The 27061-nt window shown below is 40.6% G+C and overlaps 1 protein-coding gene across 1 annotated transcript in view; it reads left to right on the top strand.

Moving 5' to 3' along the window:
- Window positions 1-2591: 2591 nt before the first annotated feature.
- Window positions 2592-27061, top strand: part of zdhhc7 (zinc finger DHHC-type palmitoyltransferase 7) — a 28468-nt gene continuing 3998 nt past the window's right edge. Inside the window, exons 1-7 of the mRNA XM_071521568.1 lie at window positions 2592-2728; window positions 3925-4027; window positions 9172-9522; window positions 12531-12655; window positions 15716-15812; window positions 18212-18293; window positions 19699-19829. Coding sequence (XP_071377669.1) covers window positions 9178-9522; window positions 12531-12655; window positions 15716-15812; window positions 18212-18293; window positions 19699-19829 — 780 coding nt within the window. The 5' untranslated portion in view covers window positions 2592-2728; window positions 3925-4027; window positions 9172-9177. The remainder of the gene's footprint in view (window positions 2729-3924; window positions 4028-9171; window positions 9523-12530; window positions 12656-15715; window positions 15813-18211; window positions 18294-19698; window positions 19830-27061) is intronic.

Here is a 27061-nt window from a genome sequence, read left to right as displayed (position 1 = left end):
CCAGTCAGACTGGAGTGAATTGCAGAGGTGTTAATAGGGAGGAGATGCTAACAGATTCTTTAAACACCCATAACATCTTAATCTGCCATTATGATATATCTGGGAGACTGGCCAGCCGTGGCTTTGTTCCCAGGCCAAATGAGAATGACAGTCTCTATTGACAGACCGATTTGTGTGATAATGACTCTTGCCATTGGTCTGGGGATCTGCCATCCTGTCATGAGCTGACTCTCTCATTCCACTCACCCCCCCACCCTCCCCCCTCTCATGCTCTCATAGTCTCTCTTTCCCTTTCTCTCATCTGTCCCTTGCTTTCTTTTTTCTTTCTTTCTTTCTTTCTTTCTTTCTTTCTTTCTTTCTTTCTTTCTTTCTTTCTCTCGCTTATTTCCCTCTCTCCCTCTTTCATCCCCTCTGATGTAAGCCAAGCTCCACATCTGCCTCTCTCCTTTTGTTCCTGCAGCAGTACACACTGACATGGGGACCAGCTACAGTCACATCACAGACTTGCCTGCCTCCAAACCACTCTGCTCTCCACTTTGCTTCACGTCATTTCACTCCAAAAGCCAGCCTGTCAACAAAAAAAACAAAAAAACCTGTGCCAAAATAATAATGCACATGGGAACCCTGAGGCCCCCGTCGGGAGATTTTATTTGGTACAAGAGCACTTAGCATTCATTATTTAATCGGATACAAGAATCCTGATTACATCAAGAGTAAAAAATCAAATACCGCTGCTCGTCTCGGTGGCTATTCACAGTCTCTAATGCCCCTTCTGGTGCATCCAAGCAGAGGATGTTTTGGGGCATGTATTTTTGCGGAGGTGGGGAGAGCCCTTGGCTGAATGCAGCAGACAGTTTGCGTGGGCCACTCTGGCTGCTCCTGTGGCAGTCAGTCAGATGCTCATCTTGCCATAATGGAGAGAGAGAGAGAGAGAGAGAGAGAGAGAGAGCAGTGGTTCTGGAAATGGAAAGGCCTTCAGTCCCCCGATTCAGCCTTTAAGCTGCTTTAGAGGATTGCTGGGTATTTTTTTCTCTCCCTCTCTCTAAAACAGACAGCTGATATTGGCTGTGAACCAGAACAGGAGAGGACAGAAGCGGCGGGTGAGCCGTCACTGCGCAGCTGCAGCCGCGAGGCAGGGAAGGGCCAAGCTGCTTTACCCCGGGTTTATAATCCCCTCCTGGGAGGCACGTGATGGCATGAGGCCGCGACTAGGAGGCTCCTGCTGCTCCCTGCTGGGAAACTCTGTAAAGATCCAAAGGGACACAAAGGCCTACGAAACCAAACCCCTTCATTTTAGCCCTGAAATGTCCTTAATTTCCCCATTACATAAATAACATAGTTTTAAAAAATTACGGTTATTGTATCATGGCTTTTTGAGGCATTTATTCATGGGTTGATTCGTGGAGACACTAGTAATTAAGGGATTTTTCATGCCTTTTATGCATGGTTTCAAGGGTTATTAATGAGTTTTAATGGAAAGTTCTTGTCTCCCTGAGTTTTACATTAAATTAGAAAGTAAGGAGTCAATTAAGGGGTGATTAAGGTGGTTTTGATGGGGTCTCCTCCATTAATAACTATCCTACGAAAAACAAAAAATCTAATTAGAGTTTGAGATGAACAGACTGTCTCCCCATGCACCTGAAAATAAAATTTAACATTATGTCTCAATGGTACATCCACTCATTGTGTATTTTACAATTGCTGTCATTACTAATAATTCCTCATATGCTGGTTTTCTTCTTTCTGTTTGTTTTCTGTTCTGTTTGTTTTTCTTTTTAGGTTTTTTTTTACTTTTTTGTAATGTGACATTCCCTTCATCTATGTACTTCTTTCTGAAGTTTTTCTGTAATTAATGTCTATTATTTTTGTTTGCTATTCTGGAAAATAATAAACAGATTGATTATACAAAAAAGATTTTGAGATGAAGTCATCTCAGTATAAATCATCATTCATAATCTGTTAACACTACTTTACACAGATAAGGTCAAAGAGGTGCTCAAGCCCCTGGCCTAACCCTTTGCCCTGCCAACACAAAGCAGCTTACCCTCTTAAAATAGATCCAAAATGCATTCTTTTTAGAATTTTGTGTTCATTATCTACCTAAAGTAAAACAGGGCAGGATTAGGGAAAGAGGTACCTCACTTAAAAAATAAAAAAAAAGTCCCTCCTCCAGGATTCAGGATTTAGTGTGTTACTTAACAGATACAGTAGCCTACATATGAATTTCAGTCAAATTCCGTCAGTAATTCCCATACACACATCTTAAATACACATACATTTTATTTGATGATATTGTGCACGTGTCTTCATACAGGTGATGTCCTGTTACCAAAACTATCTGCAATATTTCAGTAAATAGATCAATAATTTAATGAAAATTGCAGTATTTCAATTGTAGCCATGCAGTGTAACGTATTTAGCTCAATAGCACCCTCTAGTGGAAAATTAACGCTATCGCTTTTTTTTTTTTTGTTGCACATTTATCTTAATCCACGGGGTGGCGCTGTTCAACCACACGTCCCACCACCGGAGATTCACGAGCGAGACTCCGGACGGACGATCGCGAGGCGAATCCGGAAGCTCTGTCGTCAATCTGTTGTGTGAGAGAGATGTGCTGTTGGGGACATGGAGGTGGATATAGACAACGTCTGAGCTGGAGTTTAGCTCACATAGGGCACCAAAATGTATCGCGAAAGTGTTCTTAACGAAACAAACAAGGACTATTAAGGTAAGCCAGTTAGCTGGCAGTTGGGGAGCCCTGCTTTTGCGTCCATCGCTTGCATTCACTGTTAACGTGTTAGCTAGCCTGCGTTACTAGCAAGCGAGATTTACCAGTGTCAGTTCAGGGTTATGCCAGAGAAATATCAGACTAGCTTCGCCGGCTTTAGCTGGACTGTCTGTGTTTCAGGTGCTCTGTTTTCAGTCACGACCTCAGAGTTACAGTTAATGTTAGAGTAGCAAGGAAAACCTAGCTTGGTGCCTTTAGCTTGCCTTTGTTAAGTGATGGGTTACTATTTACGTTAGGTTTTTCAGCAAGGCAGATTCGATCAGTATTTACGTTAGTGGTATGAGTAAATATACAATTGACGTATGAATGAATGAATGAATGAATGAATGAGGTTGGTGGTGACATATAAGCTAACCGAAAGGAAGAAATCCTCTTATCACAGTCGCATCTCGGTAATCTGTTGGAGGCTTCAGTTTGTGTCTGGTGTGTTCAAGACAAATTACTGGCCAGCTTTAACGTTGATTAGTTGTTAAACTAGCTTCTTCGCGAAATGAATATGGCAGATGAAGACTGCAGCTGGAATGACTATAATGTATTAGGTAGATACAACACAACAACGTCGTTACACACGCACACTCATACACTGTACATGGGATATTTGTACTAGGTTAGGTAGCAGCACCGCCAGTGTGGTGGGTTTAGCTTGGGAAAGGGGCAAGACTCCTGACGTTACAACAATATCTAAGAACAATCCTGTTATTACAGCTCAGAGCTGATGCAAGGAAAAGATGGAGGGCATTTGATTCTGTTTGTTGATATCAGTAATCGCTGTGCATCAGTAAAATACTATTATTACACTTAGACGGTTTAGACTTAAGACCTACATTCAGGTGGCCAAAACACTGTCTCTGTCTACCACCTAAGAGTTTAGTAGACAAGGAAAACGCTGTAATTGTATTGCAGCTTATTAGCAGGAAATCCATGCAGTATCACGAGATTGCTATGAATAGCCAGCATGATGGGTGTGTTATCTGAGAGTAAAAGAGGCCACTTGCAAAATCTTGGATACCACATTCAGCCAGGAAGAACACATTGTACCACTGTGGCAGTGTGTTGTAACTAGTAGGTTTATAGTAAGTTTCAGTGACATGTTTACCTCCTCAGCCCAAAACATATATGTGTTTGTCTTTTTTCAGGTATACAGCCTACATGCTAGTCTACATATCTGCTACATCCTGAAAGCTGGCCCAGGAGGTGCTACACATCACAGCATGTTATTGTGAGGAGGGAGCAAATTAGGTAGGTTACAGTTGAATAAGGACCAATGTTCTTCTTAAACATCATTTGTTTTTTTCACCCTTATGTAAAGCTGGAAAAGTAGCATTCCTCCTGTTAGCCTTCCCAAACAAAAAGGAAAGCTTTTCCATGGAGGCGCTGAGTAGTTTGATTTAACAGTCTGTACCATGAACAGACAGGATATACATGATAGATAAATTGTGACATGCTTGGATCTTTTTTTAATTGGTTGAATTGCCATTCTTCTACAGGCTAACAGTATGTTTATATATAACAGGCCTTATATACATAGCAGGTCTTTCTTTTTATTCTATTTGTAATGTTTTTAGCCATTAGATTCCTTTGCGATTTGTTTAGTTGTGTCAACAATCCCAGCCAAGGGTGGTTTTATTTTCGGTGCTTAATGTTTTCAGGAAGAGTGACATTAGATAGGCCATTTGGCTATTCAGCTATTGGATGTGTGACACTGAAAAATAAAATGAAACCACTTAGTCAATCGAAACCCATTTCTCTTAGCAATATTTTTTAATTTAGCTATTTTTTCATCTAATCTTTGTAGACAGTAGACACCAGCTCTCGCTAGGCTATTATATGATGACTTGGCAAGAAAGTGACCCTGCAAAGTGATCTATGCAGGATGACATTGAGGTGTGGGCTGGTTTTGTGTGTGTGTGTGTGTGTGTGTGTGTGTGTGTGTGTGTGTGTGTGTGTGTCTGTGAGAGAGAGAGAGAGAGAGAGAGAGAGAGAGAGAAAGAGAATACTGAGGGAATGGTTGGCCCTTGTGTCCTGCCCTCAAAGAGGGAAGGGGAGACGGCTGGCCAAGCAGCTGGTATGGCTTTAATGGACCTCCCTTTCACTGGCCGTAGAAAAATCAATACGCCTTAAACTGTCCAAGAGCACTTTCTGCCCCTTCAAGAGTGGCGCTTGCTTTTTGGTTTAACAGCAAAACAACATGGTATCCAAAACCAGTGGTGTCTGTTAAATAACAGTTTGTAACTGAACATCTCAAAGTCATATTGACAGAGAGACCCCTCGGCACATATTCACAAAGCCTCTAAGAATAGCACTGCTGATGTGTGTTCACTGGTCAGGTCACAGAAGGTTTGTGCATTGGCACTTTGTTTATCCAAAAAAAAATGCTTGTTGGCATTGTAAGCATTTTTCATGCAAGGGGATGCCAATCTAACAAGATGCTTGCTAGTCACATCGATTTCTAGCATAGCTGAACAATAAACGCTGGATCTTTTCCCCCATAATGTTACGCATGCCTAGTGAAGAAAATAAACACTGTCAAATTCAAAAGGTCAAGGTGTCCCTTTTAAAGGTCAAACTGGATGCAAATCAGCACTACTATATATGTATGCATACAACTTGGCATACAGCATGGCATAGTTTACCACAGTCCTCTAAATTTGTCTTTAAAAGTCCAGTCAGGTGAAAATATTGTACTGTGCGTGGCGTTTTGGTATCTATCCATAGCAGGGGTCATTTTGGTTCTGGGACTCTTCTTTCTTTTTCGTTCTTCGTTCTTTTCTAGCCCTATTCACAATATCAATTATAGTACTTGAGTTAATTTAATTTGGCTCCTAATCAGGTACTCATACAACAATGAATGGATTATTGTAAACTACTAAACTTAGCCTAATTGTTTTGGGCAAAGAACAATACCAGTTAGGGATAGTAAGGGTTAGTTTCCAAAATACTAGCTATATATCAACATCATAAAAATCATTACATAAAATTTCTCATTCAGTATTTAAAAAATATACAGAATGCAGTCTCTGAAGGTGGTATCATTTTGCCAACCAACTAAATTACATACAAAAAGGGTCAGAAATGTTATCAGTCATTTGTAAGCCTAGTTGTTACTTTTTTCTCAAATTCTAATCAGCCTCTCCAGATGGATTTCAGGGAAACACTAGTTTGTGTTCAGTACAACTGAATTAGAGGTGCCATTGAGAACTGGTCTTCCTGGCACCAAGGTCAGTTTTGGCTGAGACATTGACCCAGCCATGAACCCCCTACTGCTCTTTCTCATGTCTGTAACTGAGGTGAGCTGCCAAGCAACCAGGTCTACCATCCTGACACATTTTCTTCTTGGTATGTTGACACAAAGGGAGTTTGTCGAATAGATTTGTCACAAGACCGTACTTTTACCTTATGATGCTACTCCCTGAGTTACCCTGAGATAAAATTTGATGTGTGGAGCAGAGTTGGGTCCTGAAGCTGGCTGTTGGCACAAACTCACAGCATAACTAGCCAGATTCAGGGCCTAAACTCTTCTCCACACATTGAATTTTGTTGAATAGGTTTGTCAGAAGACCACAGTTTTACTTTACAATACTATTCCACTCTGTAGATACAATTTGATGTATGATCAGAGTAAACTCTTGAAGCTGGCTGTTCAAACTCACAGCATAACCAGCCTTTACTAGCTTGTCTTGTCATTATATTATTTACAATTGATTTTGACATTGGAAGGCATCATCTTTTTCTAATGTTTTAATGCTATAAACAAATATAAAATTGTATGTTGTAATCTCTCTTTGTTATAGGTATCTTTGGGGTTTAGTATCATGATATTAAAGGTTATAGTAACCAGGGTCCTAAGTTCATGGGGCAGGGATATTGTTGTCAAATGTACGTGATAATGACACATCATTAGCCTATATTTTCCAAATGTATTTATAGAATGCATCCATTACTTCCAACCCATTCCCTTCAAATCGCTGCGTTCCCTGAATTGGGCTTCTCAGCAGAATAGGGCCCCCTGTGTTCCTGGCCGTCATGCATCCATCTCCACTGGTTTTGGCTGTGCAGGGCAATAGTCTATAGTCCCTGTTGGCATTTCCCTTTTGTCCCACACAAGCAAGCCATTCCAATACCCCCCATTGACATGCAAAGTTTTTAAATATCCTTTTTTTGGATGCAAGCGGAAACAAACAGCAGTGTGGTGTTTGGAAGGCAGCCTGGCTGGCCAGTCAGCTAAAGAATGACAGCTCAGCTCTGCACCACCCGTCTCAGACTTAATGGAAATGTCTCATTTGATTTAAATGGCTGGCAAAAAGTAGCAGTCGTCTGCTTCAAAGTGTTCTATGAAGGAGTCTACCGGAAAACCACATAAAAAAAAATGCAATAAGTAGCCATGAGAACAACTCAAGTCAGTTCTTTAGTTCAGTAATGATATAAGTGGTTGGTCAGGTGTGAAAGCATGGCCAACACGAGTCTTGAATGAGAAGCTCTTCTTTCAGCTCTAACATTGACTTGCATTGCTCTATGTGTCACACCCATCGCTGGATGTTTGAGGAACAGGAATGGAGATATGAAGGAGTGTTTGTGTGTTGCTAGATGGTTGCTAGAAGAGACTGTGTCATCACAGCCAGTCAGAATTGGGGATATAGCCTAACACATGTGGAAGGAAGGAGGAAGTTTATAATGCCTTGGCCCTTGCCTGTATTAAACGGTGAACGACTGCCAAAGTCAGAGAGAATATTACTTCGGTGTCCCATGGTCTGGCTGTTTTTTTTCTTGTCCAGGGAAGTTTGCTGAGCATGCATGCTCTTTTTCAGCAACATCCTGCTTCACAGTTGTACAGTCACACACATTCACACGTAGACATGACATTGACCACATTGATCATCTATGTCAGTGTTTCCACACAAGTCTCCTTGGCAAGGAAGGAAAGCCTCTGAAACAGCATTCCATGTGAATGAAACAGATACAACTGAAATTCTTGTGGGTGGTTTGGCAGCTTCTCTAGGCAGGGTGGCACACCCTGTTTTTTCAATGGTCAGACAAATACGGATCTCAATAGACATTCATCTGGACCTGGACTAAATGCGTACTAGAGCCTAACTGCTAAGTTGATTGGTAGTCAATAGGGATTTTTTTTGCTCTGATGCTAATTTTCAAGCAAAATTTAGGGCAAAATTTTCAATTTCAGTTATATCAATAACTCCACAGATATGTGCGCAGTGACAGATTGAAGTTTTGACTCTGAGATCTTATTACTCATATTGCAAATTGCAGTTTATTTTGATTTGCAGTCACAAAATTGCTTGCACCTTGAAAGCCAGCTTTGTTGTTAAGGAAGTGTATTTTGGAACTTCTTTGTTCTTTGATTGGTTTACTTTAGCCCAGTGGGTCACCATGAAGCCTGCCAGCAGGAGGTAACTGGGTCTACAGATTATTAATAGTCTGTATTTCTCACATACAGCCACCTCAGCCACAGGATCAGTTTCCTAAAGGGACTAGGGCAGCCATTGATTTATCTTGAAGCAGCGGACATAGTGTCTCAGGTTGGTCTCGAATGTTCTCTTGTGCCCTTGACATGAATACAGAAGAAGCCTCTTCCAATGACTCATGTCTCTTATAATAAAACAACAGCAAGGCTAAAAGGGCCCTAAGCTTGAGGAGTTGATTCTAAGGTTGACTCACCCTTGTAAGTTTCATACATATATACAGTTTTTGTAACAGAGCTTGCAAGACCACAAGAACTGTGATTGGCCCGTTTCAGTCGGTTCGTATTTCCTCCTACCTGAAGACTAACCGGTTGACGTCTGTCGATAGTGAAGACGACATGGAGCAGATCGAAGAGAGAGTAGCTGAGGAGGTTCACAAATATGTTCATTTGTACGACACCTCATCCCCCAATGGTGAATAAAAAAGTTAATAAACTGAATTCATGGCGAGAAATATCCCAGAACATGGGTTTCAGAGAATGTAAACACTACTCCTTCTGTTGTTGCCATCTAGCTTTCGGTGGTCTACGCACAGAATCACCAACGCAGAACTATAAATGCTCGCAAATCAGCCATTTCTCTCTCTGTATTGCTCTGCCTCCCTCCTTCTGCCTACCTATCACCCCATCTTTCTCCTTATCTCCATCTTCTCTTCCTCGATCTTTCTGCCTTCCTGTCACCCTATCCATCCATCACCCTCTCTTTGGCACTTTTTGCACATCTATAGCTCTCTATAGAATGCACCTTCCGACTTTTGCATTTTTCCACTGTGTATCAAAACAGGTTTTATAAGTGAAGTGTATGTCTGTGAATACAAAGAAGTCATGTCCTTATTTTTATCCTCAGCACATTGAGAAAACAGCACTAAATTGAATCTTACATCTTGAATCCTTCCCCTCTCCCTAGGGCAGGATGCAGTCTTCAGGCCACCGACTGCGAGATATGGAGCAGCACCACCCACTGCTGTCGGCCGGTGGGGACGTGGAGGCAGGGAGTCTGGCGGCAGGAGTGATGGTGGGGGGTCCCCACACGGGCCATGCAGCAGGGAACCGCACACTGTGGTTCATCCAGGACAGCTGTGGTATGGTGTGCGCAGGCATGACCTGGTTCCTGGTGCTCTACGCCGAGTTTGTGGTGAATTTCGTCATGCTGCTGCCCGGCAAGAACTTCTGGTACTCGCTGCTGAATGGGGCCGCCTTCAACTCCCTGGCTATGCTTGCGCTGGCCTCGCATCTCCGCACCATGCTGACCGACCCGGTGAGGAAGAGGAGAGAAAGAAAGGGCAAGGTTGAGGATGCAGATGGAGGGAGGAAGAGAGTGGTCGACTGATAGTGGATTAAAGGCTGATATAATAACAATATTTTGGAAAACAAAAAAAGCTGATAATGATTTATCGTCCGATAGGCTTGCATTAAGTAAGGGATACGAGGTGTCCATTATCAGGAATTAATGGACGACGGGGAGGCCAGAACCGTCCGACACGCAGCGGAGGACGGTTGCCTCTGCGGACCATTAATTTATATTTTCATGCGTTTTGTAATCAAAATCTAGTTTTTGATTATGAATCTAGTTTTTCACAAGCCGTAACTCAGTGTCCCTGGTAACACCTGAGGGTTTGACTAATACCTGGAACAATGATTACCATCCCATAAGGTTCTTATGCAATGGAAACGTTGTTCACTACTCCAGTAAATAGGACGAACCTTAGATACGACTTGGCAACTGGAGATATTTCTAGTCCGCTCAGCTCATAGAACCTTTTGGCTCAGCTATGAGCCAGAAAGCTAACGTTATGCTAGCAAGATTCAAAGTCAATAACATTGCATACGGTTGACAAACAGTAAATATAATTTGACAGTATGTTTAACAACAAGACAGCTATCCAGCCATGTCATTGTCACCAAATCAGTATCAAGATTTTCATGAACAAATGAACGGAGTAAACGGAGGCTTTGACTGCGTCACTGTTGCTATGGTTACTCATTTTAGATACAGGCTGATACTACGTAGCCAGTGCATTAATTTAGAACAGTGAACAGACAGTTTCACTGGAACCACTTAGTAGGTGTCCATTATCAGGAATTAATGGACACCCTGCAGCCAGTCAGAATGGAGTATTCACCCAGACCATGGTATAACTACTCTGAATGTAATGGAAAACATTGGAATTTATTCACAATTTAAACTGAATATCAAAGTAACACTAATAAAATAAATATTGTTTGCCTCGTCAGGGGCTTATTATGAGGGCCCAATAAAAAAAACTGCTTAATTTTCTTACTAGTAACATAAAAGTGAGAAAATATAAGATACTACTAACTAAAAAATAAGTAGGCTACAAGTTTGTGTTGAATTGTTACTAGTTAAAATAAAAAGTGAGTAGTAAAAACCAAATTAGTCACTATAGGCTCAGTCTAATATCGCTGTATCTGTAGGCTACAGTCCGTCTGAAACTGTGTTGTTTAGCTTCATCAGCAGGTACATATAGTCATGAAACAAGTGATTATCATGTTGGTTAGTCCACAAATGAGCAGCCGTTGTACCGTTTTCATTTTAGGATGTATGTGATTTAGATATGGCCAACAGTTGTGTGTTTGCTAACTTGCCAGTAATGTTATGTGAAACAGAGTGACACTAAACAAGTTCGCAGCAGATAAAAAAGGAATTGAGAAGTTGGAGATTTTATACTTTTTTTTACTACTTTTTGCCCTAACCACTAATAGCACTATCGTAATTTTGAGACTTTCAAAGTGCTAGCAAAACTGCATGGCATGCTCTCAGAACAGAGCAGCAGGGGTCACGTTAGTAGTCACTAATTGTGTAACCCACTAGCTGATAAAGTTGATAATTTGTTTTCCTACTAATAAATTTCATTTACAATATCTAGGACGTGCAACCTTGAGTGTGGAGCCTCCATGCAAATAGTGAGACGGGTCCACAAACGTAAGATAATTAATTAATTAATTAATTAATTAATTAATTAATTAATTTTGAACACCAGGGGCGTGTGGCCATAGTTGGTCACCATCGGCTCTCATATCCACCAATAACCAGTTTTTTATAAAACATCCTACCAGCCACAATTAATAGCTCAAACCGATAAACCGGTCAACCCCTGGAAGAGAGCAATGTTTGAAAGTGAGGAAGAGGGAGCAAGAAGATGGATGGAATCAGGGAGTGAGGGAGAGCACCGTTTACAAAACAAGTATGTCACCAAGTCCTCTGCAAAGTTATGAAAGGACACAAAAAATTCACACCACCTCAGAAAATGATGCAGAGCTAATCCTTTACTAGCTGGGGAAGGAGAATGTGTGTGTTTGTGCACACAATCAACTACCTGAAATTAGCTATTGATATAGCTGCCTGCAGTCTGGACACACATTTGGCGTCAGCAATCACAGTCAGAGTAATATTAGTCAGGTGTTTTTATCCAGTGTGCTCAGGTGCTGTAAAGAGATTACAGTTGCACTTTGTGCTTTTGCTCAAGTGTCGTCACAAAACAGAATCTATGTCCAACATAAATATTATATTAATTTAATGTAACCATAATTGAATCAGTGTAAAATATACTTTCTTCCCTTCAAGGTTAAATTAACGTGATACATTTTGTTCCTTGGACAGCAGCTCCTTAATTCTCCTATTGTGTGATCCTAAGCCTTGTGACATTTCCAAGCAATCAGTATTTTGGTGTGCCTTTTCTCACCCAAGTGTATCGCGCCACAGGAAATAAAAACAGTGCCACAGGGGTTATTCTGCACTGTTTGTCACTGATGTTTTGTGACTAGTTGTGGTGAATTCAGTCAATTCACTAAAGGCTAAAGTGAGTTGTAGGTCAAACACTGCTAGCGCTGCTGCAATGTTGACTCATGCTTACTCAGAGGAACTAGATGTCTGATGACAGCTCAATCGGTGCCTTCCAGCCCATCAGCCCATCCTTTCCGATTGCTCCACTTAAAAGCCCAAAATAGTACACAGAAGGTTTTGCAGTAGGATAGCAAACTGGCTTCTCATCCAAGCTTTGAAGGTCTTGTATTTATTTATTTGTTTGACTTAAAGTGGCAATTACACATTCTGCCAGTTCTGCTTCACAAAACTAGAAAATCTGTTGGAACCCTGCAACCAATCAGACAAATCCTGCAACCAGTGACTCATATATTATTTCAAACACAGCTTGACTATCCTAATCCTGTAAGTAACCACATAAATTTTTTGTTTGTGACCCTTGTAACTAAGAGCGTTTGTTTGGTCTGTGATCTCCTCCTCAGGGTGCAGTTCCTAAAGGCAACGCGACCAAGGAGTACATGGAGAGCCTGCAGCTGAAGCCTGGTGAGGTCATCTACAAGTGCCCCAAGTGCTGCAGCATCAAGCCTGAGAGGGCACACCACTGCAGGTCAGAGTCCCACCAAAGCCAGTACATAGGGAAGAGATTTGGCAGGAAATACAAGCCTTGGGAATGTCTGTAGTGCGGTTTGTCGTTTGGCAGTGCCTGACTGCCTGTGCCAGGGTCCATATGCAAACTTGTCAATGAGTATTTATAACTTTACCTATTTGCTTGCTGCGTAGATTTGATGACTTGAGACTTGACAGAAGAACTGATTACAACCCACTTTGAGCTGTAAGCTCTCAGTCTTGAATATTTCTGCAAATACCAATAGGCAGAGGAGAGAAGATATCATGTATCAACCGTTTAATTAGGGGAAATTAGTGCTTTTCTAAACAATCAGTGGATGTTGACACCAATTGCAGTCTGTGGTGTAGAAGTAAAAAATAGCGTTCCCAGACTCTGGGAGCTTTCGTTCAATATTTGGAGCATTTCCGCAGTGTCAGCTCTGCAAGGTTTTGACTGGTTTTGACTGGTTGGGGTGGCCACAACTCTTCTCCTCCTCCTGTGTCTTTGACTAATCATGTCAACATCTGAGGGAAAATCTCTTGGGGTTTTTTATGCCTCCGCACCGGCGACAGCGGTGGCGGGAGGCACTATGTTTTCGGGTTGTCCGTCCGTCTGTCCGTCCGTCCGTCCATCCATCCGTCCGTCCCATTCTTGTGAACGCGATATCTCAGGAACGCCTTGAGGGAATTTCTTCAAATTTGGCACAAACGTCCACTTGGACTCAAGGATGAACTGATTAGAATTTTACTTGTTGTTTTACTTGTTGGGTGACAGGAATTTTGTGCTGTCACAACAGCCACAACAAAATGTCATGCCATTTGGTGACGATTTTATTGAAAGCACTTTACAGGAACATGAATACATACATTTTTAACAATCTGTTCAAAACATTTGCTCGGGTCCACATTTATTTATTAAACCTCAAAGAATTTGGAGCAGTGATCTGAGATGGATAACCTGGTACACCTTTTGATCTCGTTCTCTCTCTCCTTATTACCTGTAAATTGTGAGAACCGCTTATGTTGAAATTCACTGGCCCCAAGTCAAAATACCTACACTTTTTAATATGTTGCTCACATTTTCTTTTGCATCATTTTGTTTCTCTCCACTGGTCTCTCTTGTGTTTTACTGTAATTAGAGTAAGTCACTTTTAGCTGCTTAACAGCCCTGCCGCATGAGCTACGAACAGTTTGAAAGAGCAGTGAAACAGAAAGGCAATTTGAGCATTGACATTTAAAGCAGTGATGTGATGTTTTTCTGTTTTTTTTCTTCAGCATTCCTGTTTTTTTGTTGTACAGAAAGGTCCCATTAATTTCTTGTGGGAGATTATGGTTTTGCTACTTTTTTCCTGGGTTTGTGTTTTTAATCACATCCCTGTTAAAGGGAGAAAGAGGTGGAAGTGTCTCTCTTCTTCAGGGGGGTTAATGGTGAGGTCAGCACCCCAGTAAAGATTCTGCCAGTGTTGTCCATTTTGTTTAACCATTATTTAAACCCTTTAAGAAAGCCTAGTGCTGAAATGTTAATAAATGTCACACAAATAAGAGAACTATATGCATCTTTTGTGTGATTTGTGTGAAGTCAAACAAACAACAAAGTCAAATCGCACTCAAATACGGTGCTGCATACATATTTGTGTATACTCACTGCGGCTTTGTTTTATTTGTTTATTTACACTCCACGCCAGTGGGGGAGCATGAAAATTAAACAGGCGACCATAACCTAGGGAAAACGGGATATAGTGATGACCAACAAGAACAACAATGGCTGTAGTGAAAGAACATCTTTATAATCCCTGCTTGCTCCGTCATAAAGGAGCAAATGTCCTCTTACAAGCTCAACAAGTCTAGCCTCGAAACGATTCATTTTGAACTGTTGACCACAAGATGTTCACACTGAAATGTAAAGAAAGTCAATGAACCATAAGAGGAAAGGAGAAACTCTTCCGCAAGCAGCACAATCAGTTGTGATATTGTACATCAATTACAGTCACACAGTGGGCGCTGGTGTGTGAAAGATTTGACTATTTTGGCTAGCGAGCCTGTGCGCACTGCAGAGTCTGAAACCCGTGTCCTTTTTTTTCATAAGAACTTGCCAAATGTATATGGCTGACTTAAGTGTGCACTTTTCCTCTGTTTCGTTTAACCTGTTTGAGAATCTCTCTCAACAGAAGCCTGGCCGAGTCAGTAAGATAACTCCTAAAGTAACTCCCGAAAAGTGAGGTCAACAATGTGAGAGGGTCACTGAACGACTACTTATAAGTAAGAGCCTATGTTTGGGTTTTTAGCGCTCATGTTGCTGGAGTGGTCGTTCAGTGACCCTCGCAGATTAACCCCCCCAATCCCTTCTGAAGTATTTAGTGGCACCTGGCATTATAAAAGGTGTTCAGTGGCATCATGTCTTGTGATGTGTTACAGAAAACAAATGCCTCTCATTTACAGCATAATGCTGGTTTACTGCAGAGTGGTTGGGTGCTTGTTATCACTGCATCAGCTTTTTGACGCAGGTTTTCTAAAGTCAGTTTTCCCACCTGTAAGTTGCCCAAACTGTAGGTACGGATTTGATCTTTCTCTGCTGCCTCATGTGCAGTCATTTCATTTTGAGCGCTCCGTGTTGGAGCAGCGGATGCTTGAAAGTTAAATATGCGGGCTTGTGACCAGAAGTTCTCAGGTTTGAATCCTTGGACCAGCTGGGAAAATCTGCATGGGGGAAATGAATGAGTAACATTCTCCATTTCCTCAAGTACTTCTGAATTTCCTTTGATCGAGCCACTGGACCACCAGTTGCTCCAGTGGATCTGCTCAGTGACTAACAGTGCAAAACTGTGACAGCACTGAGGAACTTGCTCATACCCCTCCTCCCCCACCTGCAACTACTGCTCCAGGCTGTTGCAGTAAATACAGGTTTTAAAAAAAAGTGTATACACCCACATTATGCGTGTTGTAGAAGAGTTGGACTGACAGACTTGCACAGGAGCAGTGGAGTAAGCAGAATCAGCAGAATGTGTGTGTGAAGGTGAGACTAATTCACTTATGTGTTACATCTTCTCTCTCCTGCCTGCAGTATTTGTAAACGATGCATCCGGAAGATGGATCACCACTGTCCCTGGGTGAATAACTGCGTGGGAGAGAAGAATCAGAGATTCTTTGTACTTTTCACGGTAAGTAGACAGAAATCCACTGTAAGTAATGACAAATGCAGTGGTCAGTTTGTTTGACTTCAACAAGGGGGGTGTGGTGGGGATGTAAACTACACGTTTTGTCTCAATTTACCCCTGCAAATAGTGGATGAGTATCATGATTTCTTACCAAGGGAGATGCCATCTGCTTTTATTGTCCCTCAAATTGGCCTTCATTTTTTCAGATCAATTAATAACGTATTTTTCTGGTTGGTTAACCCAGTAATATTACTATTTTTACAAGTCTACTTCATAGAACCCAAAATTGGATCAGTAGGCTATGAAGTTGTCTGCTCATTGGCAACAGCAGAGGAAGATATGGCAGGAATGCTTGAGCAACTTGTATGTAATATGAACAGCATTCCAGTGAAAGTCTAATTAATGGCCTACAAATTGCAGTTTGTGGCATCAGCAAAATGGTCTTTAACAGAGCAACCTCATTTACTGGCCCGTAGTAACTTCCACCAACAAATGACAACAAACAACAACAAACTTTGTATGAGGTTTTGTTTCCCCCGTCTGTTTGTTTGTTAGCAAGATGTTTCAAAAAGTAATGGATCTGGCCAAATTGAATTGAATTTAGTGGATGGATAGCCAAGGATCAGTTGATAAAATGTTGGTGGTGATTCAGATCTGGGATTTCTGCCATTAAGACGATTTTTGTTTTTTAGCCATAACTATTATGTTGCATTTATGTGCTGGTGGGATTTTCCATCATCCAGGACTTTCAAGTCAGTTGCTAAACAGCTTTGGAATCACATGCTATTTTGTTGGAAAATCAAACCAGGGAGACAAACGATAAACAAACATAAACTGTTACAGAGGCTGCAGCTTGCCAAGTTGGAGAATTATTCAGCGTTGGCGGAGGTTTGCCCTCCACCGAGTGCCTTCCAGCTTGGAAGTGGTGTTATCTTCCAGACTTGCCTACTTTTGCACTGCCTCAGGATAATGCTTTCATTTAGTTCCAAGTGGTTTCCTGGCCCGCAGCATCATAAAATTACACCACGTTTATCAAGTATTACTTTTATCAATTGTAAAACTGATAGCAAACATGAAAGTATGCTATCTGTTGACCTGGATTACCATCAGGGACAACAGTGTGCAGTCATATTAGTTGGTGAATTACTGGGTGATGTACTAATCAACAATTGAAATACTTTAAGGTTCAAGGTACAAAACGTCATTGTCCTTAACACATAAACACATAATCACAACAATAAATAAGGAGCTACAGAAACATACATGACACAAATGTGGAAATAGCACAAGAAAGATCAAGAAGTAAAAACATTCTTAAACCATCCAAATGTTTGTGTCACTGCGGCATCTTCTACCTTTCGCAGTTCTGTAAGCACGCTGTATGGGGTCTTGAAAGCCCTCAACCATTCTCTTTCTTAACAAGCGTTTCAAAGGACTTTGTGAACAAAGAGGTCAAAGCAACTTGTCTGAGTCTTGTAATGTTTTATGTCATTTCTTTTGATACTTTATCAAGGTTTTGCCTAAATGTAATCACATCCTCCTTTAATAAGGTCCTTATGTTTGTCAGGTGCATTCGTATTATATAATGACTAATCATAAATAAGGAGATAAAAATCATGAGGATAATTACATATTAAATCAGTGGAAATAGCACAAGAAAGAAGATCAAACTTTAGGCTAACCTAATTTTTACCTGTAGCCCAAGTTGTCAGCACAAAACATGTGCTTCCATGGCTCATCAATATTAATAAAAATGGACTATTCATGTTTTTTGAAGTCACTGGGCAAAAATTAAGTCATAATTTATCACTTAAGCTGTACAGTGGTTTGCATGGTTTTGGCGTATACAATAAAAGCTGGCAATTAGCCTAGTGTTGGGGTTTTCTGTGTTTTAGAATTATTCACTTCACATAACTTTAGTTATGTGAACCAACCTAGTCGAAAAAATGTCCCAAGCTGCGTAGCCAGTTAGTGAAACTCTGAGATGGTAGAACCAGCCAAACTACACAGCTCAGCAGTGGTGCTGTACACTACACGCAGGCCTATAGGAAATTTCCCTCCCTGAGCTATCCGTCACTCTCTTGACAACATCAGCACCTTTCTTTTTATGGCTTCATATGCTGACTGGCACTTTTTTGATGCCTGAAACATAAAACTATCATATATGGCTCAGCAGTGCCTTACATTGCTTTAAAATCTTAAGTTGTTTCAAAAGTGCAGCTCAGCAAAGATTTTAAAATTTTACTATGAACGTGAAAGAATGACTACATTAATACAGTAGCTGCAAGGCAAACTAACCTGGTGCATTGAGAGAGTGGAAAGGTTCTTTTTTTTCCCCCTCTTTCTCGCTGTCACTTTCTCTCATTATCTCTCTTCTCCCCTCTCTGATCTTCTCTCTGCAGATGTACATAGCCTTGATTTCTGCCCACGCCCTGGGCCTCAGTGGCATGCACTTCTTCACCTGTGTTAAAGTCCAGTGGAACGGTAAGGCCTCTCTGTCTTGTCTGTGCAGTCACTGTGTTGACTATTTAGCTTGTGTTTCATTGGCAGTTTGTTAGACAGACTGATGGGAAAACAGGTGAGAGAGATGTGGTTTGAGGGACAAAGAAGTGATAGAAAGTGCTTAGACAGATAGATGGAGATAGATCGACAGAGTAAGAGTGACACAAAAGTGAGAAAGGAGAGAGATTGTTGTCCTGTTGTAAAAGGAACAGCTGCTCTGTGCAGGTCATTGGAGTCGTACTGCAGCATCACCACAGAGCTGCCATTGATCTTCCCCTGCTCCCTTGTGGGTCTGCCTGTGGAAATTAACCAGGAAATGAAGATACTATTTCACTCCCTATTGCACTCTCTCAGCTCTGACTGCCCTCTAGAGGATAAGACTGTAAAGTAGAGAGTTTCAAATTTTTTTGTAGGAAAGATTTTTTTTCTTTTCAACCCATGCAAAAATATTTCTAGGCTAGAGTGGCAGGTGAAAAAAGCCCCTATTTACTTCAAGACAGAGCTGTTCCTTAGTTCCAAAGCTTTCCTGTTGATGGATTTAGCTTTATACAGTAGGTGGTTATAACCAGGTAACAGTTAAAGTCATGTCAAAGCTAAAAGCAGAGAAAGTAAACAAGCAGCACCAAACTTAAGTCAAAGAGGGTTTTTTTTGGGATGTTGTGTTTGTTAACCAAGTGTAATGTTTCTAAGTTCCTAAGCTATTAGCCTACAGAAATTGTGTTTTATCCAGCCTACCTGATGTTGTATGAACGTGGGAGGGCTTTTGCAATATAGCTTGTAACTTCAGAATGTTTTTAATCTTCCCTTGGCTCATCTCTGGGTCCTGAGTCAGACTTTGAAAATCACTGATATAAACAGACACAGGCACAACTGACTCATAAACCTGAAACATTACAAGTATGAAGACTGTAAACAGTCTAACTTGAAGTTAAAATAATTATATATTTAAAATGCTTTTCTGAAACCCTTTTTGCTTGATAAATGGGGCCCAATTCCTCTATTGCCATACAAAGTGGTTAGGAAGTAAGATTCTTGTGACTCACAACCTGATGTTGTGACATCCAACAAAAAGTGTGATTTCAGGATTTTGCACCAATTTACCATAAATTTATGTTAACAATAAATTAAATTCTTGTCATATTCAATAGAATTTCTTTCGCACAGTGCATCCGCTTCTGGCAGCAGAGAATTATTGTTGCACTGCTTGTTATGGGCTGAAAACGGTGTATTTATGCACTGATGCTTGTGCACTGTTATGATATACTGCCTCTCGCATCTGTCCTCTCCTGCATAATGCTTTGTTTTCATTTGACATTTTGATTGTTATGTGCAAAATAAAAACTCGAGCCTTCTTTTCTTTCTTTGTTCCCCCTTTTCCCGTGAGCAGAGTGCAGCGACTTCTCTCCAGGAGTGTCCGTGCTGCTGCTGATCTTCCTCTGTCTGGAGGCCATCCTCTTCCTCACCTTCACAGCCGTCATGTTTGGTACGCAGATCCACTCCATCTGCAATGACGAGACGGTGAGTTTCCACTGCACTCCACAAGCTGAGCTCTTCTCAACAAGCTGTCATTATAGAGGGTTATGAGCTTAGTGTATGAATCTAGGGAATCCAGGGGAACCTTAGTTGTGAGAAATGCCATTGTTTGTTCTAGTAAGGAATAAAATCCATGTCTGTCTGTCTGTCCGTCCGTCCCTCTGTATGTCTTAAGGGAATAGTTCACTCAAAAATGAAAATTCTGTCATCATCTACTCACCCTCATGCCAGTTGAAACACAGGTGAAGTTTGTCCATATAGGTTGCCAGCACAACTCCATGGCAGCCTTCTCCAAAACAACTGAAGTCAGTGGGGACCAGTTCTTCAGAGTTCCAAAAAGACCTACAGTATATTTACACCATAATTTAGTGCAAATCTTAACTACAGCTGATTGATTTGCAACAAATAATGGTGTATAGGTCTTTCTATTCACAGTGTGATTGTTTGGCTGTTTTTGTTTTGGAACTCTAAAGAACTGGTCCCCATGGACTTCAGTTGTTTTGGAGAAGGCTGCTACGAAGTTGTGCTGGCAACCTCCCTCTGTGTTACATGGACTAACAAATTTCACCTGTGTTTCATTTGGCATGAAGGTGAGTAGATAATGACAGAACTTTCATTTTTGGGGAACTATTCCTTTAAACATTAAGAACGGAGTTCCCGACAGTGAAATCCCATTTTACCTTCAGGATGAGTCACACAATACTGCAGGGCCTGACTCGCCCTTCATCTGCTGCTCCCTTTGGCTTCTAATTGCTCTTGGCTCACTAACTGCTGGGTCTCCAGACAAATTCTCTAATACTGAGCGTCACCCTGGGCCCATTTCCCCTGATATTCATGAATGAATGAAAGTGCAGACAGGTGAGGACTTCCAGTTCAGCATGCGGACGTAGTAGTTGAGAAAGAAGTGGCTCTTACAATTTCATAGTTTATTTTATTTTTGTGGTGAACTATATTTAATTTAACAAACGAAACGAACACTCTTAACAAACAAAACTGTGGTTCTTATGCCAACAATGCCCAAGTTGAAGAAAACATTGTCTAAATTATTGTTGAATGATCATGCTAGCTCCAAAATTAGCAGCCAAGCTAGCGACCGACATGCTAACAGCCAGCCTGTGTCTTCGCCAAGCCAATCTAGCACCTCTTCGGAGGAAACGCGCGCAAGCCCACTGCCCAATGACTTGGAAAACCTTCGGTCGGCAATTCACAATGACCTCACCTCAACTGTGTCAGCCTTGTTGGATACGGCTCTTGCTCCGGTTAATGAGTCGCTAGAATCCATTAGAGCAACCATCAACACCCAAGGACAACGCATCACAGTGATGGAAACAGCTCTATCTGATCATAGCGATAAGATCACAGATTTGGAGTCGCTCTGTAGATCGCTGAAATCCCATAATGCACAGCTTGTGGATAAAGTTGTCTCTGGAAAATCGTGCCCGCCACTCCAACGTCAGAATACTTGGGATCCCGGAGAAGATGGAGGAACTTCCTAGTATATTCTTGGACCCCAAGAATAGACTACTGTAAAAACAACCATCATAGCAAAATGTTAACTTCGGCTATTTCTTCTCAAAACGTTATTAGTTATGTAATTAATGTCATCTGAAAAAAAAATAGATTATTATTATTTTAGGAAAGTTACAGTTAATTAAATTATGTATTGTATTTCTGACTTTGAACATCATCTCAGCAGTATTTAGGGTCGTCGACAGAGCACATGAAGAAATCTGTGTCTGCTGCATCTGTGTCTGTCTCCTTCAAAATGACTGACAGAGTGCCCCTACCCCCCCCTGATAGTGTGTGATACTTTAAATTAGGACCCATGGCAAACATGAACTCAATAAATAGTTCAGTCTATTAAAACTGCATAGGCGGAATTGGGTGCTTTTGACTGGGGTCCCCCAGGACCCCAATACGTTGGTATTTTTAAAAAGCACTCATTAAAACAGAAACAGAAAACAATGATATGAAGTCATTAGGAACAAATTGATTGAGAAAGTCATGAAAAATTGGAATGATAGAATAAAGCACCTGTGAGATATGACAAAAAGCATACCTCTGTCTGCGGGTACCCCAGGGTTAATGGAGCTGGACAACTATTACTTTCTTTTAATTTACTTTTTTTTTTACTTTACTTTTTTTTCTGGCTAATTCCTAGCAGCAATCATCGGCTAACTGTGCATATACTATGTACCTACTTTATTTTATTTGAATATTGCTAATTGGAGCTATTGTTTTAGTACTAAGTTACAGGCTTTGACATTTGCCGAGTTTATGGCCGCCTGTCGGACTATTCATTTGTTTACCGTCAGCTTCCACCATATGTTGAGTGGAAGTCTTATAGACCTACTCACCAAGCGCTAAGTGGACTTGAGGCTCCACCCAACTGCACTTGAACTGAGTTAGCCCAACTCTGACTATGCCTTTGGATTGTTTAGTTTGGCACATATGGACAATTTTTGTGAACTTTATATAATCCCATATACAGGGTAATATTTTGACATTGGCTGAAGCCTGTTATTTTATTTTTCTATATCCCTTGATATTTAGGCTACCCCTTTTATTTATTTACTTTTTCCCTCTGGCCCATTTTGTCCACCCTGGTTAGTTATGCCTTCTTGAATCCTTAGCTAATTTGCACCATTTGGACTCTGCTGCTACCCTTGACTAATTTGTTTAAACATAATTGTTATATAGTTCACCAATTTAACATGTGTTGATTAATACTTGTGGTTTTGAGACAATTATTCTTATTCTAGAGAGTCACCTTCTTTGTGGAAAGATAGTATTAGCCAGTTAAAGAACCTAGGCTAATAGGAAGGAAGATGCACTGGTGGTCTAGTTCGTACCGCCTGCAGTTCCCCATGTCTATTCAGGGGAATTTAGGATTTATGTTCTTGTTTTGTCTTGTGTATTCTCGTTTTGCTCCGCATTTTATACTTAATTTAATTTTGAAGAGTTTTGTTGATTTGTGCCATTTTGGTAGTCTAAGATTAGACTAAAAATGGAAAATGGAAAAAAAAAATTTTAGCAAATATGGGAAGCAGGCCTGATCGCTCAGTTAGGTTGCTGAGCTGGAACGTATGTGGGATGAATGGGCCAGTCAAACGTTCCAGAGTATTTGCCCACCTTAAAAACTTGAAAGCCGATGTTATTTTCCTACAAGAAACCCATTTGAAAATAACCAATCAGAAAAAATTACATAAACCATGGATCAACCATGTTTTTCACTCTAAATTTAACGCAAAGGCTAGAGGTGTCGCAATACAGTAATATGGTAAATAAAAAAATTCAGTTTACAACATCAGATGTCCAATCTGATCCAAACGGTAGATATACTGTATAATTGTGACGGGCTCCTTATTTCAAACTCCAGTGCTACTAGTGAATGTCTATGTGCCCAATTGGGATGATATAGAATTTATGAATAAACTGTTGTCCTCTCTTCCCAATCTGGGCACTCACAAACAAATTTTTGGAGGTGATCTTAATTGCGTCATTGATCCAGTTTTGGATCGCTCTAATCCTAAAACTACACACATATCTAAAATGTCCAACTCTTTATCAGCCTTTATGGAAGATAATGGGTGTATAGACCCTTGGAGATTAGCAAATACTGTATCCAAAACATTTTCTTTCCTTTCTCTTGTTCACCAATCCTTTTCTCGTATAGATTATTTTTTTATCGATAGATCCTTTCTTAGTTCAGTGTTATCAGTGGAATATCTGGCTATAGTGATTTCTGACCATGCTCCACTCCAGATGGACATTGCCTTTTCTTTAAATGTAAAATCACGCCCTCCCTGGCGTTTTGACACTTCGCTGCTCTCAAATAAGGAGTTTTGTGATAAAATTTCTAAATCTATCGACAATTTTTTGGATACGAACAAGTCAGCTTCGGTCTCTTACTCACTATTATAGGAAACTCTTAAAGCTGTTCTTTGTGGCAAAATAATATCACTTGCAGCACATGAGAAGAAAAGTTATAATAAACGCCTGCGAGACCTTACAGATTCTATTCTTGATGTTGACAAACAGTATGCCTCAAACCCATCACCAGAGCTCCTCAAAAAAAGAATTGGCTTACAAACAGAATTTAATTTACTATCCACCAAAAATGCAGAACGTATGATTTTACATTCTCGTGGCCTGTCATATGAATATGGAGACAAATGCAGTCGACTATTTGCCCATCAGCTCAAACGCCAAGCTGCCTCACGCTAGATCCCCCAGATTAGGGATAGCTCTAACATTCTTACTTCTAAACCTCAAGAAATTAATAAAGTTTTTGAATCATTTTATTCTACCTTGTACAAATCTGAACCTCCAGCTAATAAGAATTGTATGGACTCCTTTTTTGATAGCCTTGAGTTCCCAACTATTGAACCTGAGACGGCAACCAATTTAGAAAAACCTATTGAGCTTCAAGAAATCACTGCAGTGATTAGATCAATGCGGAGTGGCAGGGCGCCAGGCCCCGATGGTGATGTAGCTGATTTCTATAAGAGGTTTAGCGACAAACTAGCTCCAATCTTGTTGGAGGTGTTCAATGAGTCATTGGGTAATGGATATCTTCCCCCTACACCTACACAAGCTACCATATCACTTAAAGAAGGATAAAGATCCCACATAATGTGGCTCATATCGTCCAATTTCCCTCCTAAACCAAGAACAGAAAATGATTGCAAAAGTATTAGCTCGGCGCCTTGAGTCTGTTCTTCCACAGGTAATTTCAGAAGACCAGACTGGCTTTATCAAGGGTCGGCACTCGTTCTCCAATGTCCAGCGACTCTTGAACATTATCCATACATCAGACTCCCTTCTCCCTCCGGAAGTCGTTATCTCTTTAGATGCTGAGAAGGCGTTCAACCGAATAGAATGGGATTATCTGTTTCTAGATTTGCAAAAGTTTGGATTTGGTGATACTATTATTTCCTGGATTAAGCTTCTCTATTCCCACCCCCATGCATGTGTGAATACCAATTCATTGCACTCTCCCTATTTTCCCTTGTTCAGGTCACGTCAGGGATGTCCATTATCCCCTTTACTTTTCGCCCTCACGATTGAACCCCTCTCAATAGCCCTTAAAACATCACCTAGGTTGCGTGGTATTACTCGATATGGCATAGAGTTTCTCTGTATGCGGATGACCGCTTGCTGTATATAGAGGATCCTGTATCTTCTATCCCTATTATCGAATCCATCTTAAAAGATTTTGGGTCTTTCTCTGGTTATAAATTGAATTTCCAAAAAAGTGAATGTTTTCCCATCAACACGTTAGCCTTACAGATCAAACAAACGGACATTCCTTTTCACTTGTCACCCTCCGGTTTTAAATATTTAGGCATCAAGATCACACGGACATTATCCTCCCTTTACTCCCACTTTACTCCCTTAGTTAACAACATGAAGTCTGATTTTCTGTGTTGGGGTAGTTTACCCTTGTCGTTGGCAGGGAGAGTGCAGTGTATTAAAATGAACATCCTCCCCAAGTTTTTGTATGTATTTCAGTGTCTCCCCCTCTTTATACCCAAATCATTTAAATTTATAGATCAAGCTATGTCGAATTTTATTTGGGGTAGTAAAGTTTCCAGAATTTGTAAAAATCTTTTGCAAAGACCTAGATCTGGAGGCGGTCTTGCTCTTCCCAATTTTATATATTACTTTTGGAGCGCCAATATTCATAAAATTATTTTTTGGCTACATGCCCCTGACACTGATTGGTGCATTCTAGAAGCACAATCCTGCCGATCTTCCTCCTTGCCTGCGTTAGTTTTCTCATCCCTCCCTATATCTCCATCCCGCCGCTCATCCAATCCTCTAGTGCTTGGATTCAATACCGCCATCATTTTAAATTCCACTCAACATCAACACAGGCTCCCATTAACAATAATCACCTGTTCATACCCTCCATTTTAGATTCTACGTTTACTCAATGGAGTCATTTAGGTCTAAATTGTTTTAAAGACCTCTATGAAGGTGATACTTTTCACAGCTTTCCTTCACTTTGTAAGAAGTTTAATCTACCTCACTCTAACTTGTTTAGATATTTTCAACTCCGACACTTTGTTAAACAACAGTTTAGCTCCTTTCCACAGCTTCCTTCTGAATCTGCATGGGAAAGACTTCTTAACATTATCTCCAACTCATAAAGGGCTTATTTCAGGTATATATTTTGATTTGATGCTTTTAACTGAAGACAAAATACTCAAAACTAAATTCGAGTATTGCTGGGATAGAGCTTTAGACAGGATCAACTCATCTACTTCTTGCGCACAGCTGGGTTTAATTCAGCTGAAAGTAGTCCATAGAGTGCACTTTAGTAAATCTAGATTGGCTGAAATATATCCTGGATCCGACCCAACATGTGACCGTTGGGATGGCCCTGAAACAAACCTCGCTCACATGTATTGGTCCTGTCCGGGACTTCATGAGTTCTGGATGGAAATCTTTAATACATTTTTAATACATTGTCAATTTATTTGCCCTCAGAGGCACTAACAACTGTTTTTTCAAGGTATGGCAACCATTTGTTGATTATTTTGATAATCTACCTAATATCCCCCCAGGACTGATAAACAGTCCTGCTGAGTCCCCCCCCTAATTACTGATTTTCATTTCATTGATGTGTGTTTTTTTGTTTGTTTTTATTTTTCTTGTTAACTAATTTCTTTGTTTTGGTTGTTATATGTAGCAATGTGATGAATAACAAGAAAAGTGGTGATAACACTGTCAGAAACTGTGAATTGTACTGTATCAGTTCTGTTTTCACCAATAAAGAGATTTGTCAGAAAGTGCAGACAGGTTTCAGACAGCGTACTACATGTTTAACTGTGATTCAGAATTGATTTGACTTCCAGATCTAGATCATAATGTAACATCCTGCATGTAGGTAGTGTACACAAAGTCAAGAGAAAGCACAGAGATTATTGTTTTTGTTGTTTGTTTTTTTTTGTTTGTTTTTTTAGTTGTTTCCCATACAATATGAATATTTCTTCACCCACCCAGGCAAATTAACAGCCCGTCATTTTTGCTTTGGATTCATTGGGGTGCTGTGATGCATGTGACTGGCAATTCTTGCGGATGTAGTTTTCAAACAATCAAGATTTAATGCTGCCAAGCGCCGAAAGCATGTTGGTGAACTACAATGACCATAATTCATTGCACCTATAACGCAGTGCATCTGTGCTCCTTTGAGTCACGGTGTGTCTGTG

This window comes from Centroberyx affinis, unplaced genomic scaffold (assembly GCF_046629955.1).
Source record: "Centroberyx affinis isolate AG114_WGS23_722 - 3 ecotype Tasmania unplaced genomic scaffold, CSIRO-AGI_Caff_v1 ptg000899l_1, whole genome shotgun sequence".
Taxonomy (NCBI): Eukaryota; Metazoa; Chordata; class Actinopteri; order Beryciformes; family Berycidae; genus Centroberyx; species Centroberyx affinis.
The sequence above is the reverse complement of the archived record's forward strand: the minus strand, read 5'-3'. Positions and strand labels throughout refer to the sequence as shown.